The sequence below is a fragment of the Ambystoma mexicanum genome, chromosome 3q (assembly GCF_040938575.1).
Source record: "Ambystoma mexicanum isolate Mex_15411 chromosome 3q, UKY_AmexF1_1, whole genome shotgun sequence".
Lineage (NCBI taxonomy): Eukaryota > Metazoa > Chordata > Amphibia > Caudata > Ambystomatidae > Ambystoma > Ambystoma mexicanum.
The window spans coordinates 1,200,880,470-1,200,900,796 of NC_090926.1; the positions used below are offsets into that span (position 1 = coordinate 1,200,880,470).

The 20,327-nt window shown below is 44.6% G+C and overlaps 1 protein-coding gene across 1 annotated transcript in view; it reads right to left on the bottom strand.

Moving 5' to 3' along the window:
* DNMT1 (DNA methyltransferase 1) overlaps positions 1–20,327 on the bottom strand; it is a 425,596-nt gene that overhangs the window by 345,199 nt on the left and 60,070 nt on the right. Inside the window, exon 10 of the mRNA XM_069604056.1 lies at positions 4,137–4,246. Coding sequence (XP_069460157.1) covers positions 4,137–4,246 — 110 coding nt within the window. The remainder of the gene's footprint in view (positions 1–4,136; positions 4,247–20,327) is intronic.

Here is a 20,327-nt window from a genome sequence, read left to right on the forward strand (position 1 = left end):
AGGACTCTGAAACAGAAGGGGAGTCAAGAGACTACTCTCTCATGCTGCATTTTTCTCTGATCTGCAGTACCTTCTTACGTTCTTAGTTCAAATTGTAAGGGTTTGGATGACGTTAGAGGGCAACTGTGGCGCTAGGAGATGAGGATCAAGAATCAGAGAATCATACCTGCATCCTCATCTTCTACCTCACTTCCTGGAAGATGAGGACTAAGTGTTTAGTTTTGCCCTTGATAGTCTTCAACTATGAGAGTAGGGGTTACAAGCCTACTCAGTAATTTGGTGATCCAATGCTTTTTGCCACCAAGGCCTCAAGATTTACACCTCTTCGTTCTACAGTGCCTCAGCTTTAAAGTTTAAGTGTTAGGTACATATTTGGTTAGGACACTTAAGGTGTACTACAACAGCCTCCTAGCAATAGGACCCAACCTTTGGTATAAGTCTGAACTACACAGGATGGTAGTGTGCTAGAGCAGCCAGGCTTATCTCAAGAGGGGTCAATGTGAGCTGGAGTGGTTACGCTAATATTTACAGTATAGTTCTTGATAAAACAATGTATGGTCATTTATATAAGCCTTCTTTAGAAGGCAGCAATTTAATAGCAACAAATACCATCAAAAATACACACTTAGTTCCTTAAATCAGCAAGCACCCATTTGGGATGCACACAGACTTCCTACACCCTCAGGTGACAATAGTAAAACACTGGGCATCGATATGTTACTGTTTAGCATTTAGAATAACACTGAGATGTGTTAAAGAAAAGGTTAACAAGCAAGAGATCATAAATATTCTTAAGCAGGCAAATACTTTTCAACCCTACCCAGTGTCGAAGAGTCATTCAGTGGAACCGGCTGGGCCAAAGTCAATAGGCAAAAGTTTATGTAGCTGAAGCACTTCCTGCAGTTAAGAAAGAAACGTATTTGCACAATGTTTTAGAAGTCTTTAGTGAAGAAGAATCAATGTAGGGCCACAAGCTGTTAAGCTTGCTAAGAGTAGAAGCAAATCTGCAACAAGAGGCAAGTTCTTAGACTTTACAGTACCTCAAGTTAGAAGAATATTGCAGCAGACGACTTCTGTTCCTGTGCAGCTCTGCAGATCCTGGCGTTCCTGGGCCTCAGTCGTGGGGACAGGAGGACTTCTGGGGACTCCTGCAATGGGACAGTTACCGACAGCAACTGGCAATCTTCAAACTAGAGGCAATTCGATGTTTCTGCTCCTCACGTCTACCGCTAACAGCACCACCGCGGTTCCTGGCTGTTGAGATGGACTTTGCAATCGGGGGTCCAGAACCCTGTTGAGGTGGCTCAGGCAGTCCTGCTTCCTGAGAGTCCAGAGGATCTTCCTGGAGCTCTTTGCCAGCTTAAAAGCAACACAAACTGGTGTTACTGTCCCTGGCATTCCAGTTTCCAGCAGCAACTCTGGAAATTCAACCAGCTCTGAGAAGGATGTCCAGGTGGCTTGCTTTGAAGTTGATTGGTCCCAACAACTTAGAGGGAGAAGTTGTCCGCAGGGGCTTCTCTGGTCGATACGAATGTGGAGTTCAGCACAGCAGCAGGGCTTCACCGGGCAAACCAAAGGTCCAGGAGTTGCAGCAGGCGTCCTCAAGTAGTTCTTCGGATTCCTTCATCCAGTGGTCGACTGCCTTCCAAGCCAAAAAACCTCGCATGCAGGTTTCTCCCATTCATTCCAACCTGGCTGTCAATCACCCAAGCAGGGTGGCAGTCCTTGCCGGACAGCCAGCCGATCAACTAGGAGTGCATTCCCGTCTCCTGGGAGACTAAGCACAGGGAATTTCAGGCACCTCCCTCACTTCCTGCCCCCCACCAGACACCCTGGAGCTAAAGCTTCACTCGTGAATCCTGCCCAAGACAAAATGAACAAAGGGACAAAACCTGGTTTGCGCACAGTAAATTTGAAGGACCATTCCACAAAGAAATGGTGAAAAAAGATTGGGCTATATTGACAAAACTGGCGACCAAGAGCGCTTTACTGCAGCCTGCAGTAAAGCTACCATGGTACTAAAAAACCACTGCCACCAGCCATTCAGGGAAAGGGTACAAAAATGTTACATGAGAAGCTAGACAAAGGGGAATACTATGCAACCCTGTAGGGCAAGTCAAGTTAATTTCATTTCACTGTTCTTGTAAACAGTTATCCAAGAGAAAGGTCTTTCAACCTTTGGGGAAATCTGGAGACTTCCCTGTAGCACTACACTGAAGGTGCTGTGTGCTACAATGTAAAAATATGCCTATGGAGTTTGTCAGACTCCAAAAACCAAAAGGAAGTGTAAAAACACATTAAAATACACGAGAGAGTGGGGAAAAAGGGTCTCACTCCCCAGGTTAAGATGAAAGTCCTAGAGTCCAGCAAAAGCACTGGGGGTTTCTAAAGTAGAGGAATTAGGGAGAATTCTCAGAAATGTGCTAACAGTTATGATTTAGAAGTCAGTTAGCCATGGAGTCTTTGGACACCGATACAACCAAGAGTCAATGTAAACCAACACTACTCAATCCCACTTGAGGTAAGACTATTATCCCTTGGTACACAGGTCCCCAACTCTTAGTACAAAGCTGTACTACCAAAGGATTTAGTAGCAGAGCAGCCAGTCTTGGAAGCTATAAGTACACTGCACCCAACCCATCTTTGATTCTGGAGTCCCGTACTTGCTGAATCTTCAATTTGGGGGGGTTAAAAAAAATATACCTCTGAAGGTCCAACTGTAGCCAAAAATCTGGGTGGATTCCTCCATGCAAAGACGTTGCACTACAAATGGGTCAGTGGTCCCCTGGTATTTGTGGTTTGGAGCCCTAAAGGTCAAAGCACCTCAGGAGGATACCTCGATCTGCAGTTAGTCTTGGGGCTGGTTGGTACCACCAGTTAAATGGTAGTCCACCTCTTCCGAACTCTTCTGTAGATATGAAAACTGGTTCATGTCAGCATTGGTCGCTTCATGGTTACGGCAGGGTCTGCAAGCGCCCGAGTCTTCAGCTTTGGCTCTTTTACTCCAATGGTCAACTTGCCTTCTGCCTCATGAACCTCACCTTTCACTTGGATTTGCCATTCATTCCTCTGCAAACTCTAGTTTACAGAAAGGGCAGGTGGTTGTCCAATGAGGACATCCAGCACCGCCCCACCCCCCCCCGGCAGACAACGAGCAGGGGGGGTGTTTAAATTCCTCCCCCGCTTCCTGCCCAGACCGGCAGGGACACCGTGTTCCCAAAGGAAAAAAAAAAAAATGTAACTTCCACAATGGTAGGAGGGCTACTAAAAGACAAACCCACAAGAAAAAAGGAATGACCACCATGGTAGAATATTGTGCACAACCAAGACTGAATACAGTCTGCAGTAAAACAAAAAAAACACAATAGTAAAACACATCCACAGCCACAACCATAGGGTTCTCACTGGCTGGAAAGTCACATTAACAGAGAAGGGGGGATACTAGGTATCCCCTTCGGACTCCTAGTAAGGTGGTGTGTGCTACTCTGGTAAGGTTTTAGGAAGGATATAAAGCATCCTCTTTCCTTAACAGTCATTCTAAGGAAATATGAAAAACAAATGAGAACCCAAAAGGTTCCCTGCAATACTGCACATAGGGTGCTGTGTGCTGCAAAAGTGTAACAAATGCCGAGTCTACTTTCCTCCATCTTAAAGGCAAAACAGTACCCAAAAGTCAGTAAATATGAATGTTGGGGCTCTCCTCATTCAGGATAGTGTGAAATAGGTCCAGTAGTCCAGCAAAACTGCAGGGGTCTCACTAGTAGAGGGTATTAGATAACAACCGATACATCTCCCCACCCCCAAAGTGAGTTTGGTCAAAGCTAATAAGCAAGGGTAGATGCCAGATTATTTCCCACAAAAGGCTGCTGGCAACTTCAAGTACATAGATATGCTGGCAGAATGGAAATCGCAAAATGTGAAATATAGAATATTGACCTTCAATATGTTTGAGCAAAGTTTCACATGTACTAAGGTTTTGCTTGATTCATCTGACAGGGAAAGCATTGCAGGTGCAAGTGGTTTAAAACTTGCATTTCTCTTGCCACTATTTCACACTGGTAAACAACTCTTGTGCTCCATCTTCACTTCAAAGACAGCATTTCAGACAATTCAAGTTAATGGAGAAAAATAATTACCTGAAGCAGGTGACTTTATGCTGTGGAAGATCATCATAACTTTCAAAGCCATCCTCATTGGCATCAAAAATGGACAAACGCTCATCTGTCAGCATCTCTGGCTCATCCAACTAAAACAAAGGAGGCAGGGATAGTCCAAATCAACACCAAAACCATTTCAGCTACAATCGACTGGTGTGCCACTGCAGCACCCGTGACAAAAGTGTCAGTGTTCTGGTTTAATAAAGATCAATTTCTAGCCAGCGCAAAATCCATTTACTTTGCTTACTCTGTTTCACAGTTATCCTGACTTGCAAAGTAGCATGGCTGAGCAATCAAGGCAACAACTTGCAAGGATTAAGATAAAAAAAAAAGGAATGTGGTAACTGGCCAGGATACAAGGGAGGGTCATAAAATACATTAAGTAGCATGCAAGTTCTAGTCTGCAGATTAATTACATTTGAAATGACCATTAAGACAATAGGAAATTGAGTAGGTTTGCACTATACCCTTCTCAACTGTAGTGCCACAAGGGTGTACTGGCAGCTGCTACTGAAGGAGATGACAAATATGTTGCGAAACCTGCCTGAGCAGATTCCCCAAATACCTCCGGCCACAGGGTGTGGGACAATTGAGGAGATAGCCCACCACCAACCAAATGTCAAGGGATAATGGCAACTGGTCCCACTGGTGCATCCTTATGCAAAGCCTCAGCGGAAGACAGGATTGAGTCCCCAAAAAAGATCAGGGTTGGTAGCACAGTCCAGAGTCTAAAGCTGGGCAGTAGAGCACCACACCCTAGATGCATGCGAGGACAACTGCCATTACCTTTGTGAAGTCTCTTGGTGAGGATATTATGCCAAAGGCCAAAAGCGGGTTAGATGGTTGTATTCTCATGTAAAAGGGAAGGTATAACCTAGCAGCTTTGGCTGGACCAAGCCCAAATGGGCTTGGCAAGCTGAATAACAAAGTTCTTCTGAAGGTAAAGATCATTTCTAAACCTTCCAGCTATCACATTGTGTTTGCTTTATGCCAAAGGCGCTGCCATACAACCACTAAGTAGGCATTTTCTGTGACCTGGTGCGAAGAGGATCAGCCCTGGTGGGAAGATTCATGCGAAGCTGCCTTACAGAGGACAGCGAAGACTGGTTAGACAAAGCCCAAACAAGGCAACAGAGCAGCAAGTCTGAGGGTTGGGATAGCCATCTAGGGCTTTGAGTCCACACAGAGCAACACCAGCAATTCCACTTAGGAATTATATCAAAATACTGTAGGCCTTTCGTTACACCAAGCACATATGGTCACATGCGAGTCACCATTAGAAGACTAGAACTGCATATGAATTAGTTACCAGTGAATACATGAGTAGTCATGAGCAAGGAAAATATGCACAACTCAGAATAAAAACAGCCAACCGAAGGATGGTTTGGGGCCTTATGCCCAAAATTTCTAAAGTTTACATAACTTTCTACAGAAACAATGCAGTGGGCTGTGGTGGCGATAACAGGTTATACTAAAATGTCAGTACAGTAAGTTAACTCACTTAATCCTTTACACTCAGCTAGGCCTAGTGTTTGATCCTTATCCCAGATTCCACCACGAAAGGTCAAGCCCAGGCAAGTTCAGGCCAGTACTTGCACCCAATTTAACCATTAGTGGGGGACTGGTGGAGATATTACAAAAAAGGCGAGTTACCACTGAGCGCGACAAATAAAATCATAAGTATCAGATCACCAAGTATTTTAGCAGGGAGAAGGGATGGAAGGACTGCAGGGTTGTTGCACCAATATGCCTTTTCCTTTCTTGTAGGATACAGAAGCGGTCCCAATCTGCCAGTCAGCAAGGATTGCTCAGAAGAGGTAGTTGGAAACTTGACTAGGATTCAAAACTGCCTTTCATTACAGCTATCGACCAAAAAGGTTACAGCAATCAGACACCCAGAGAAAATGTGATCAAGACAGTGGACAAAAGACACTTGCTGTAAAGACTCCTTTTCTACTGACGCAACCAGTGGAACGATAACTGCTGGTTTTCTTTTCATAAGAGACGGTTAAAGTAAAGAGATGCAATTAACCTGTATAAAGTTACTCATTTAGTTTCCAGAGTTGCGCATGTTAGTATTCGTTGCAGCATGAGGTGAAGTCACTAGGGCATGCCAGCCGCTGAGACACTTGCTACTGTGATGTGTAGTGCATTTGGAGTGTGGTTGCATGAAAGGAGCTTTTCTTCAGTTATTGAGTCTTAAGCAGCAGCTTAAGAGAAACGTTCAGAAGGCGAAGTGAAGCGTCAGCAGTGCAGTATCTGCCGAAGGTATCCATAGAAAAAATACAAACAGGAAGTTATGACCAAATCTTTGGCTGATTTTTGAAATATTCACACTTTACACAAATAGATGTGGGGTAAGGGTATAACAGGTAGGGGGAAGTGGATGGGGTCACCCCTGCATGTTTTTTAAAGTACAAAATGGCCCACTTTTTTCCACAGACCACCTCTGCCAAATTAAAGTGTGATCAGGGTAGGCAACCCACAGTTGTGAGCAGGTGCAAAGCCCAGGAGAAATTTGCGTAATAAGTCATGCATAGGCAAGAATTAATGTAGTAACCCTGTGGGAGACTATACAACACTTGTCCTCTTGGTATTGGGTAAAACACCTTTTTGTATAGGCCTAAAGTTGGTAGTGTGACTGAGCAGCCAGGCTTATCTCAAATGGTGGAAAGGAGCTCTAGCAATGAAATCCAAAATACAATAGCCAAGTAACGTTCCAGTTTGTTTTTAAATAAGCATTCTTTAAAAGGGCAATGTATGCAACTCAAATACACAATTTTCCCAGAATCTACACAAAGCTAGTAGGTACTCTTAAGAGCTACTTTTTTACACACTTACACCCTGAGGTGACTTCAACTAGGACAGTAATGGCATTTGTACATCACTAGTACACTTTATAGATTCCGAGGTTGGTAGACAGGAAAAAAGGTTAAACATGTTCTCAGAGCATGTGAGCACTTCCAATGAAGTGAAACTTTTCAAGCAATAAGAAAAGAACATCACCTATGAAGACAGTACATAGCAAAGTCAAATGGACTAGCAGTCTGCAGAAAGCCAGGACAGAAACTGTCAATTGGAGCCCAGTCTATGGAGTAGGGAACTTTTGAAAAGTCTTGCAAAGTTAGAGGGCTGTGGAAGAAAAATCAGTGTAGGGTCACAAGCTGCTACGCTTGTAAATGGTAGAGCTGAAAGCTCTAGCAAAGTAGCTACTGCAAGTCTCAACCAAGAAGAGCAAAACTAAAGACACTTAGTACCCCAAGTCAGAACAGTACCTTTGGATAGAAGAGTGGCCCAGCTGGCTTCCGTCTGATTGCAGTGATGCAGATACTGGGCCTTAGTCGTGGAGACAAGAGAAAGGGAGGACGTCTGAGGACTCCTGTGGCAGCAATTCAGCAGCAGCTACGGGCTCTTTTCATGTCAGCGGCACTGCTGTTTCAGCGCTTGGTAAAATCTGTATTAGCCAAATTGACCTTCATATTTTAAGTATTGGGTTGGTTTTGGATTATAAATATAAGGGGATTGGGTGGGTGTTACCCCCAATATACATGTCCTAATTGACCTAAATTAGGTAAATTCTCCCAAAGTAAATTCTCCTGAGGTCAATTGTGAAAAGGTCAATTAGTATACAAACGGTAAATCAGCACCACTGCAGATCTTGGGACACTGGTTGGGCTTCCTTCACTGACTCAAGTTCAAGTCGCCCTGAGTCTGGAGGGTCCTGGTGAGACTTCTGGAGATTCTGGCTGGATTGCAGACGTACTTGCTTTCGCGAACCCTAGCACTTTGATCCTGCAGCAGCAAAGTGAAGCCAGTCGGGAAAGGTGGTCCAGTGGAGTTTCTCGGGGTTAGTTGGTCCCACTAAACCAAGGGAAGAAGTCATCCCTTCCAGAGCTTCTCTGGTCGATTAGAAAAGAGTTTCAGCACAGTAGCAGGGTTTCACCAGGCAATTGAAAGGTCCAGGAGGATGCAGCAAGCTTTGTTAGCGGTTTCGTCGGGTTGTTCTTCCCAGTGGTCGACTTCAGTCCCAAAACCCTTTCAAGCAGGATTTTCCCCATTCATGCAAACCCTAGCTGTCACTCAAACAGCAGAGTTTCAGGACAGCCAGTCAGTCAGTACTGGGTGCATTCAGGCATTCCTAAAGACAGATTTCGGGAACCTCCCTCACTTCCTGCAGTTCCAGACACTGGAGCCAGAGAAGGTTTTCAGTACTGAAGCCCACCAAAGGCAAAACCAAGGGCTCAAACCAGGCTTTGCTCTGTAAGGTAGGCCCCAACTTACATGGTTATCCCCAATTATAAGGGTATCCCTAATGGCGCTCACACCCGAGTAAACACTCTAAAGGCCAAGAGCCTATCTTGCAAGGATAGCAAGTTTATTCTTTACAGAAATGAGAATGGGGCAAAGAACTGCTCCCTGAACAGTCCTGTACCTCACCATTCCTTTCTCCTGTAAAAATGCCAGGCAAGGGCTTATATGCTCTGCTTGGTCACTGGATATGGACATGGCTCCATCCCAAACCGTCCTGCTTCCATACAAGGGATGCTCCAGTCTTCCTTCAATCATTGGTCAGGAAATGTTACTTTACATATTGCTGTATGCAAGAATACATTGTAGCTCATGCTTTCCTTCATTTTGATACCCATGAACATTTATAAACACATTTTCCCCGTCATTGTCTGCATACTTCATTCTACTCTTGTTTATGTGGTCTGGTAATTTATTTTAAACCTTGTAGTCCTAATTCTGCAGAAAGCATGTAAAATCCCATTTTAGTGTGCATGGGCTTTTGAAAGACCGCTGTCAGAGTGTTCATGCTAGCACTACCACCACAGCGATGCCTGCAGTTTAGCACAGGCAGCATTCTTTCCAGGAAGGGGAGGTATTTGACTCATACCGTGCTAACTGCATAGGATTTGACATTTACAAATGTATTCAGCTAATAGTTATTTGCACCTTATATTTAAGGAACTGCCTTCTTTTAGTGCTTGCCCATGTCTGTATATATTTGCATGAAAAGCTTTCCCAGTGACCCCCCCCTATTCCCATTGTTCCTTGAAGTGCCTAAAAGCAGTCAAAAGAAGCCTTCCGATTCTAAAGCGCGCGGTGGGGAGAAGGGAGTTGTGGGCAGGCACTAGCTCCTTCAACATTCCCCTTTCATTACTTCTACCCACCCAACAAATCTACAACCGTTTCGTTTTGCTGTTTATTGTATGGCAAGGTGTTTTAGATCACCAAATTGATATCTGCACTATTAGGGAATATATTGACACAGCAGACCCCCCCAATTGGCATGTGCAGAAGAGGACAGTTAGGGAGAATGCTCAGAAATGTGCTAATTAACTCCACCTTAGAGACACCAAGCAACTGCTGGATTTTGAGGACTTCATTTTTAACCTGGAGAGTCTGACCCTGTTGTGGTGTCAGACAAACTTCATAGGCATGTTTCACAGCACCTTCAGTGCAGTGGCACAGGGAAGTCTGTTTTCCCAAAGGTTTAAATACCTGCTCTTGGATAAACTGTTTCCAAGAGAAGTAAAGTGAAATTGACTTTACTTATCATTGTAACTCTAGACTGGGCACACCCTAACAAGAGTGCTCAGGGGTTACTTAGTATCCCCTTTGTCTAGCTTTTCATGTAACATTTTAATGTTACCCTTTTCTCACTGAATGGCTGGTGGCAGTGGTTTCGTTTTAGTTACCATAGTATGCATCTATCACGGGCTACATTCGCAGCTACAGTAAAGCTGTGAAGGGTGACTTTTAAATAGCCACAGTCTCCCCCCCCCCTATTCTTTGTGGAACGGTCCTTCTTGAGATGCGCCCCAAACCAGGTCTTTGTTCATTTTGCCTTTGGTGGGATTCACAAGTGAAGCCTGCCTCTGGCTCCAGGGTGTCTGGGGTAGGTAGGTGTCCAAATGCACTGTGTGGTGATTGGCCGGCTGTCCAGCAAGGACATCCACACTGCTGGGTGAGACAGCTAGGCTGGAATGAATGGGAGAGAACTGAATAAAAGGAGATTCTTTTGGCTTGAAGGCAGTAGACCACTGGACAAGGAACTGAAGAAGAACTTGAAGAGGACGCCTACAGCAACTTCTGGACCATTGGTTTGCCCAGTGAAGCCCTGCTGTGGTGCCAAAACTCCAAGTTCGCATTGACAGAAGCCCCTGCACGGACTTCTCCCCTTGAGATGGTGGGACCAATCAACTCCAAAGTAAGCCACCTGGACATCCATCTCGGAGCTGGTTGAATTTCCAGAGGTGCTGCTGGATTTAACCACGGGCCACCAGACTGTGTGTGTTGCTTTTAAGCTGGCCTAGAGCTTCAGGAAGAGCCTCAACTACCAGGAAGCAGGACTGACCAAGCCTGAGCCCCAACAGAGTGCAGGACACCAGAAGCAATGAAAGTCCATCTCGAGAGCCAGGAACCGTGGTGTTGTCATTTGCGGTAGATGCGAGGAGCTGAAACTCAGCCACATAAAGTGAAGTTTGCCATTTGCGGGTTTTGACCGTCCCAGTGCATTGCAGGAGTTGCCCGATGTCTTTGTCCCCAGGAACAGTGAGATCTGCAGAGCTGCACAGGGACAGTCATCAGCTGCATCTTTTTCTTCATTTCTAAAGCTACTGTATAAAGTCTGAGAGAACTTACCTTACTGTAGAGTGCTTGCTACTACAACTCACAAGTCTAATCAGGTAGTTTCCCTCCATTTGATCTTTTCAAAGACTCCTAAGAACTTGTGCAAAGACTTTTCCATTTACTTACCAGAAGTGCTTCATCCTATACAAGAGTTTTGCCAATTGACTTTGGCTTAGCCTATTGAATTGTATGACTTGAGGGATCCGAAAGTATTTGCCCGCTTAAGAAGATTTGTGGTCTCTTGTTCTAATAACCTTTGCCATTTACCAACCAAGAATATTCTAAATGCACACAGTAAGATATTAATGTCCCCAGCAACCTAGCTATTGCAGTCACCTGTGGGTGTAGGATGCGTCTGTGGGACATCCCAAAATGGTCTTTACCGATGTACAGTATTGGAGTGTTTGTGTACTAATATATTGCTCCCTGAAGGCTTATTCTGACGAATTAAATATTTGTTTAGAGGATAAAAACCAAAATGGAAGCTATATATTGGATAAAGACTTTAGACCAAGTTTCCGGCATCAAACTACTGAGCCATCTTCCCTCAATAGTTCACAAATGGAGATGGAGACAAAGAAATTTTCCGAAAAAAGTCGAGTGACATTCCTCAGAGCACGGCTCAACCTTTTGCCGACCAGGGAAATTCTGAAAATCAAATCACAATCTCCCACGAGTGACTGTAGACTACCATGAGACTAACCAACCAGAAACCATAAAACACCTATTGATGACCTGTCCCGCCAGGCAAAACCTCAGAAAAGCACCTCCCTGCTATTTAGAGTGCAACTTGAGGAAAACCTTTGGTGGACGAGTCACAGATGGACCATCGCTGCAGCCAAAATTTTGAAACTGATAATGGACAAACTTCTGAATCTTTGAAACTCAGAATGAAATATTGGAGAGGTTTTCGGGACATACTCAGGTTTTCATCTTGATATTAGTCTACAAATGTATCTTCGTTCTTGTAAAAGCCTAATTTTGGCTATAACCAAGTAAAACAAATTGTTTATGCAAGAACCCTTTAGTGTATTGTCACTGAATTGGTCACTCCACTACAGCTGACATTGACCCATATTGAGATAAGCCTGGCTGCTCAACATACTACCAAAACTGTAGTACAAGCTTATACCAAATGTTAGGTTTCCTATACATATCAGAGTTGTGTGTAGTGGTCCCAGAGGGTACGGCATACAAACTTTGCCCAACAAGGACAAAGAAAACAGGCACCAGTATTTTTACTGCCGTCACCTGCCATGACCCAACAGCTAGATTGTGCACTGCTTAGATGACGTGGGATAGTGACCCATTCTCAGAATCCTCTGGGTTACAAAAGTGCAGCAACTGCTCCAATTTTTTTGCACTCTTTCTATGGCTGTTGGAAAACCCAGCATGTAGCAATTCTGCATAGTCATGAGTCTCAATGCATGAAGCTCTACTTTAATAATAATTTGGCATTTATATAGCGCTACAAACCCTCAGGTATCTGAGCGCTGCTTATTATTACCCACGGTGTGCAGTGCTTATTTTATCGACCTCGGAAGGATGAAAGGCTGAGTTTGGCCCCGCCGGGATTCAAACCTGTCTTACCATGCTCTGCACAGATGTCAAAGCGAGCGCTCTACTCGCTGTGCCACTGATGGCATTGAACCCATTTTCTGTGTCATTAGCCAGCTTGACTAGCTCCCATCGGGCTATCTGCACCCACTTTCTGTTCACAGCGGCTTGGACCCCAGGAGCCAAAAAAAGAAGTCACTGCTGAGGTAAAAGTCAATACTGGTCAGGTATTCCTCTGAGCAGTGTGAAGAGTCTTGATATGTAGTTCGGCCTCTTTCTTCCCTGCTGTTGAAATAGTCCCTTTTCTGGCAGCATACCAAATTCTTTTGTGATCTGCAAGTTTTTCTGCTTCTAACTAGCAAATCGTCCTTTCCTGGTTCAACCCCAGAACTTTTTGATTTATTAGTGGGATATTTCTCAATACCTCAGTGAGTGGGACCCTTTTTCCACTCACATAATCCTTAACTCTATGGGTGTCATTTTTAAGACTAGCCATAGTATCTTTTTATCATCTTTAAGAACTTATTGGCAATAAGTGCCAGCTGCTGAGTTGCCCTAGGGGCTCCCTTTTAACTTGTGCTAACCTTGAGTGAACTAATTCCCAAGGGTAGAAAGGATCTTTGAATGTTACATTTTATTTAGTGAGACCAGCACACCCCACTTTATGTGGAGTGCTGTGGAGATACAGTTTTAGTGTGAAGGGATACAGTAACAATTCTGTTAGTGACAAGCATACCTTCAAATGCTGGTGGCAGTGATACCTTGTATTAACTTGGTGCACCTTTACTGCGGGCTGTATGCACAGCCCGCAGTAAAGAGGCCCAAGGGTGTCAATTTGTACCTAAATGGCACCTGTCTTGACATTAGTGTTTGTCGTTTCTTGTTCCTTCCCCGACCTCCAGGGCGGGAATTCCTTTGTGTTTTGTCTTCGGCGGGAGCCCCCTGGATTCCCAGACCAGGCTCCTGTCTGAGAGCAGTGAGGGAGGAGTCCAAATCTCCTCAGCCCTTTGTCTTACGCCTTGCTTGAAATGGGACAAATACCAGTGGGGCGTGGCTGTCCCGATTGGACAACCAGAACACCCCTTGGAAAATGCAGGGAGAGTCTGAAGCGGTTGTGTTGCAATTCCTGATAAATACTACGAACCTGGAAGCTGAAGATATGTCGACCACTGGAACTTAAACCAAAGAGGACGACTAAGGAAAAGCAGCAGAAATTTCCAGCGACTGGAGAGCCGGCTTTGTAAACAGAGCCTGCTGTAGCCCTTCCTTCCCATCAACCTGGGGCCTCAAAAAACAAAGACTCAGCGCCTGGTGAGACCCACTAGACTAGTATTATGAGCCATCCGTGTTGCTGCGGCCTTGTGTTGCAATACCCCAATACTTTGGGACCTCAAGCCATCATGCGGTGCACGGTGTTCCGAATCTCACTGGAACTTCATGGGCATCCTGGTGGATCTCTAGAGGCATGAAGAGTCCAAAAAGTACCCTCAGAAGAGTGCTGACCTTTAAACAACGAGAATTCAACTGCCATCTTCTGGGCTCCTCGAAAAGGCGCCAAATCTGCAGAACTGCATTCAGCCAGGAGGGAAACCTTCCCTAGAGCCTTTATCGATCCCTGCTGCAAAGTCCCTTCTGAGGTCTTGTTTTCAGTCTCCACAAAAAGGAATCTACTGACTGGGTATTTGGCTGCAGACCCTGAATTTCTCTGGATGCAAAATCTTCAATGCAGAGGTACTATGTTGACTTGGGTATGTACGTCCCTTAAGCCAGTTAGGATTTCTGTGTAGCTATGTGGTGTTCTGTGATTGGGATGTCCCTTGTGCAGTACACCCAGTCCCACTGCTAGAGTGTCTGAGAAGCCCTTGGACCCTCTTATAACTCTCACCTGTTTTCCCAGTTTTCCTAAGGAACTCTGATTTTTGCTACTAAAGAACCTATTCTGACACTGTTGGTCACTAGTCCTAGTGAAACCCCCCCCTCCATTCTGCTGCTGAGAACACTCATGCTTCAAGAATAAAGGAAAGACTCAAGGGATTGGGACTTCTGCCTAGAAAAGAAAATCGTGCTTTAAAAGTTACTTACCTGTAAAGAGTTGGTTGGTAACTAATCTTAAGAGTGATCAGTTAAACAAGTTTCTACTGATCTTGAATGTGCGATGCCCTATTCTTAAAAGTATAACATCTTTTCTTCCAGGTCTATTTGAAAGTAGATGTGAAGGTATTTTACCGATTAGGTTGTGCCTCCTCCCAAGAGTACAGTGTTGGCATCACCAGATTAGTCCAGAGGAGAACTGTACGAGTGTCCTCTAACTGGGGCTTGCTTCCCCCAACTTGCTAAGTCTGCGTTAGGTTGTTTCCTACCTAGAATAACTAATAACTATTCAGTGGAACATTGGGTTTTAGTTTCTCCCCCCCCTCCATTGTGAGGTTAAACAAAGTACGTGTTTAACTTATTTTGGATGGCACACCGCTAACACAAGGTAAGAGTTATTGCTTACCTCAATCTGGGGTTCCCGGATAAAAGTACCTGTAATTGTATGTTACATCTTTAGGTTTTACTCACCTAGCATAACTAAAAGTCGTTATAGGTTTTTACTGCACCTACAATAAGTGTTCACTATTTACCATAAGTATATTATCCAGTTGACTGATTAAGTGATGTACTGAGAATCATTATACAACTGGAAGGGTCTACTGTCCTTGCATTACTGAATAATTGTAAAGTAAACATTGGTTTTTACTCCCCAAGAATAGGCTTGACGTATACTGGGTGTATGAAAAGGTTTTGACTTACCTAGAACTACTGTTTAAGTAGTTCAAATAAGGTCTATACTTGGGTCTGTGTACTTTCAAGTATAGTGTGCGTTTAACATTGCAATTTCATATAATGTGTTTTAGTACTTTACCCTAGATTTATCTGGGCCTACCTGTATTTAAATAAATCCTTTATTTTTACATTACATAGCGTTTCACTTGTACTGATTCTACAGCCCTCTCTCCCAAGATAAGCCTGGCTGCTCAGTCTACGCTACCATATACTCAGGTGGTACAGCCTTATACTAAGAGTGGAGTCTTGTACTGCCTCAGTTGAACGGTTTTACTAAGCCCTTAGTTGGACTTCAGAAAAACTGTCCTAACACCTCGACAGGTATTTCTTCTCCCTTCAGGTATCTTCTGCGGCGACTACTAACACTGAGTGCAGGGTTGGCCAGTGAACACTTTCCCTGCCAGGAGGGTGGGAGGTGCAAGAAGGCTGGTCGGCCACAAACAGTAACCCATCACCGCTGCCATATCAGGGACCACAAGAGTGGTTGTGCCAACAGGAACACTTCATTCCTTGCTAAAACAAAGTTAATAGTCTATGTATTCGCACTGACTTCTCCATTGTTGAAATCCATGTCAGCATTGTGATGTATTGTACTATATTTGCGCACACAGAATACTTAGGCTATTCATTCTTTGCTGTACTCATCAGTCCATCTGACGGGCACATCTCTGGTACCCTGTCATATCGTGACATGCAAGTACCTTCCCCAAGGAAAAATATGCTGTTCCTTGACAGAACTGTGCACACCACCCATATGCACAGTTCCGTCAAGGAAATGCAGCAGTTGTTGGGCTCATTTTGTAGGGCTTGGATCCTAGACTACAGTCCTACACAAGGCGCAGTTATATAGTCTCGGAAGGACAGCGGACAAAGTAGGAATGGAATGACAAAATGAATAGACAGTTTGAGGACGTAACAGAAGCTATTTGTTCGGCCCCTGTTTTAGCAATTCTAGATTATACACAGGAGTTCATTTTCCCACGCTGAACGGCTCATGCATTGACCGGAGTAGACCTATGTTGGTGGGTCATCAACAATGACCAGGAGACAGGAGGGAAGCACACCGGGGTGGTGGTGCGCAGTAAAGGAGGGGGTGAAATAGTGACCATCCCTGTAGCAAACAAGATCAGTGCTATACACAGCATTGTCCATATTATAACGACCATTATTCCCTGGGGAACTGATCGGCACCTGGTTTGAAGGTCATGTGAGGTGGTGTTATGTACTCCTCTCAGTCCAGGTAAAGGAGTTAAGATATTGGGTGCATCTCTCGGATGTCAGAGCGCCTGAGACCCCCACCGCCCCCCCACAATTTGCGGAAATAAGTTGTCCCATGTATAGTACCTCCTGTGTGCAGTATTGTAGTTTCTTTTTATCTGCTTGGTACCCTGTGTGAGTCAACAATTGCAATACTGCAACAGAATCCCTTCTGCACTGTTCATGGTCACTACATACCAGCAGATACTGGATGATTGTGCTAGGCGCCTGAATATTTCCCAAGTTGGCACACAGTACTGAAAATACTTGCAATCATAGTACCTTTGATGCAATCTTGTGTGCGCAAGAGCCACTGACCATGCATAAATGCAGTGTGATACCATGAATCAGGGTGAAGTGGGATTGAGAAGAACACATTAAGATCCACCACTGAAGTATGTCAAGGTCTTGGGAATGCTACATAGGATTACCAGATTTGGAACTACCAGAAACTCCTTCTGCACCACGTCATTAAGAGGATGTAGATCCTGGATCATCCTCCAACTCCCCATGTTGCTTTCTTGACTGGCATATGGTATATTATATGGGGACGTGGATGGCACAATGATACATTGCTCCAATATAGCCGGAATGGTGCCTTTTAACCCTTCCTCTGCTTCACTTAACAGGTACTGCCGCACCCGACTTAATGTAATCTATACTGGGTCACATCTCTCAGTAACCCCCAACATCAAGTAGATTAACAGTCATAATTATGTTTGTTTATTATTTGATAATGCGCACAAACCCAAGGGTAGCCGGGCGCAAGGTTACTTAAGCTTAGGTTACATACATATGGAGTACAGTGTATACAAGTCAATACAAGCAATAGAGATGAGAGATAGCAGGTTACAATGTTAGGAGTGCATGTATACAGTGAAGTGGGACGGTAAGGGCAAAATAGTCATAGAAATGGATTTCAAGGGGTATCCCGATAGTTAGGTGCGACGAAAATTAGTTGTCGTTGGACCAGAGCCAGTTTTTGACCTTTTTTCTAAAGCTGGAATAAGATGGGGTTGCTCTGAATGCAGTGGGCAATGCATTCCAACCCTGGGCAGCTCTAACAGGGAAGCTAGCTCCTCCCGCTGTGGATCGTTTAAATCTCGGGGTTTCTAGCAGGAAATGGTTAGTAGCTCTAGTGTAGTGACTGGACGATTTTCTGGTCAGTCTAGCCGAAATGTAGGGGGGTGCAGTGTTGTTGATCCCTTTGTGTGTGAGAGATAGTGTCTTGAGAAGGACTCTATCGCTGTTTTTAGCCAGTGGTGATCTTTCCTGATGTTGGATATATGAGCTCTGCGTGGTATGTCGAGGGCTGCTCTGAGCGTTATTTTGAAGGATTTGTATTTTATTAATGATAGTTTTATTGGCTCCTAGAGGGCATTACAGTAGTCAAACTTTGACATTACTAGTGCATTAGCTAGCGTAATGCAGCTAGTTTGAGGGGTAAGGTCTACATGTCCTGATTAATTTACAGGTGTACGCTGTAGAGGATGCCAAGGTATTAACTTGTTTAAGGGATAGAGTGGAGTCAAGGTAAAAGCCTAGTGTTTTTACCTCAGTTTCTACTTTGATTGTGTTACCATCTATGTTGAAATTGCGTTAGTTGGCACAGAGTTTTTTTTAGAGTAGAGTCGGAACCGAAAATCAGTATCTCAGTTTTATCATCATTTAGGCAGAGGCCATGGGAGGCCATCCATTGTGGCAGCATATGTTGCATGTCCTCAAAATATTAATGTGGTCATCACGGTCATTAAGGTCACTACCTTCCTATACTTTGCCATGATATCACAGGGGATGCAGATTTACAAAATCTCCCCACTGTCCTCAAATAATATTTCCTTCAATTGTACTGTCAGGTCTAAACAGTACTGTGCCACTCTCACCCATCCTGGTCTGTTACAATCAGGACTCCTTGTCTGACACTAGCTCTTGCAAATCTAATGACACTATTGTCCCCGTCACCATCTCAGGTGGCACCATGGGTCTGAAAATATCTGCACTAGATATTTTATCATAATTTTAGGCACTGCTTTTGCCGATACCATAGACAAATGTGTCTGGGACCACATAACCCCATTGACTACCGACTCCCTTCTCCCTTGCCATTGCATTTATTACTACCATGGCTCAAGCTACACATCCCTGGAGTGAAACACTACCCTTTGATCTGTGAATAATCGTAAGATTTAGTTCATCGAGCAGACGCCTACCCAACAGGTGAACATGGGTACTCAACATAAGGGGGCCCGTGTACTACCTTTCCTCCCACTTTTATATCCAGCTCCACAGTGAAGCTGTAGAAATACCCCCAGAGAATCCCTGTGTCTCAAGAGTTTTACCTGATAATGGAAAGTTCCCCTCCATAATGCACGATTTAGTTACACCTGTATCTACCATAAATATAAATTGCTGGTTTCCTATTTCTGCCTCCACCAAGGGCTTCTGTTCAGGGTGTGCAGTTGTCAATAGGATTGGACATGTGTGCTCTGTCCTAATCAGAATATGTATTTGTCCAGGGGAATGAAAAAGGACCGCTGCCACCATTGTAACTCCTTGGAATGGGGCACCCATTTCTCCCCCCACCTACGATCATCTGTTGAACTGTTCCCTCACCCTGTGGTTGTTGCCCTTGCCAGTCAGCCCCAAAAGAGTATTGATTTTGACACCCCCTCCCCCAAATTGCTGTTGTCAGATTCCTCAAGGCCCTTGCAATCCCTGGAGGTGATGGCCCATAATTAAATTCATCCCAGGCCTGTTCCTGCATTCTCTTGCAAAATGCCCCCCTTCCCGCAAAACCAGCACTTATGTTCCCAATCCTCCCTGGGTCCCTATTCTCCCCCCCCAAAAAGCTGCCTGCTCTTGGAAATGCTCTTCCCCTTGGCGCTCCTTCATACTACCACTGTGGGTTGGGGTACCCCTCCCACCCAATTATTCCCATCCTTCTCCCCATATTGCCACAATTGTTGTGTCTCCTGTCCCCCCCCACCCCCAGGCTCCCCCTCCTGGTGCCATCACTTGGATAACAACCTTATTTAGTCTCTTTTCCACTCATTTTGCCTCATCCGTTCGTCTCCCCGTCCTGCTCCTTGATTCCCTTACAATGGTAATGCACCTTGAAACGCTAGTGTTTAGGCGCGTTATGATCTGGCATTTATATTATACTTTGCATCTCTGCTCACCTTTTGGCTTCAATTCCCATAATTATATCTAGTGCCTTTTGGACCTCTTTTGGTAATGCCTTTATGATAAAATAGAAATAGTACTTATGTCCCATTGCACCCCCATCTCCTCCCCACATTTCCTGCAACTTAAGAATAAGCCTAACTGGGTCTTCACCCATTGTAAATTACATTTAAGAATGCAAGTCAGGGGTATCTGGGTGCATCCTTCATACGGCATCCCATACCCTTGCAGACTTCAAGGTTGCTCCATGTTCATTATCTACCAGACTTACCCCAGGGTACCCAACCCTTTCCCGTATGTCCCCAGCCTGTCCCCCCCACCCCCAATGGCGACCAGTAACCTCTTAAGGTCTTAGTGCTGAAGGTACCCCTGCTGTAAATTCATAGATCCATTCATTGGCGGCGCTGGCTGTAAACTGGGGGAGCTTTAATCACATTTGTCCATTTCAGGCCATGGCACATACTGCATTATCCCTACTCCTTTATGAGTTATCCCTGATCCTTTATTTATAAACAGCATCTGCATGTCCATTTTATTTTCTACCCTTTTAGCATCCTGATCTTGTACTACCATCATTAACTATGGTCCATCCCTCACTGCCTTGTGGTGGTGACTGGTGTCTTGCCACCTCCTCTCCTTGATCTTCTTGCTCTGCCTCTTCATTATTCTACCACCTTGATGTTCATTTTACCTCGCTTGTTCTTGTCCCAG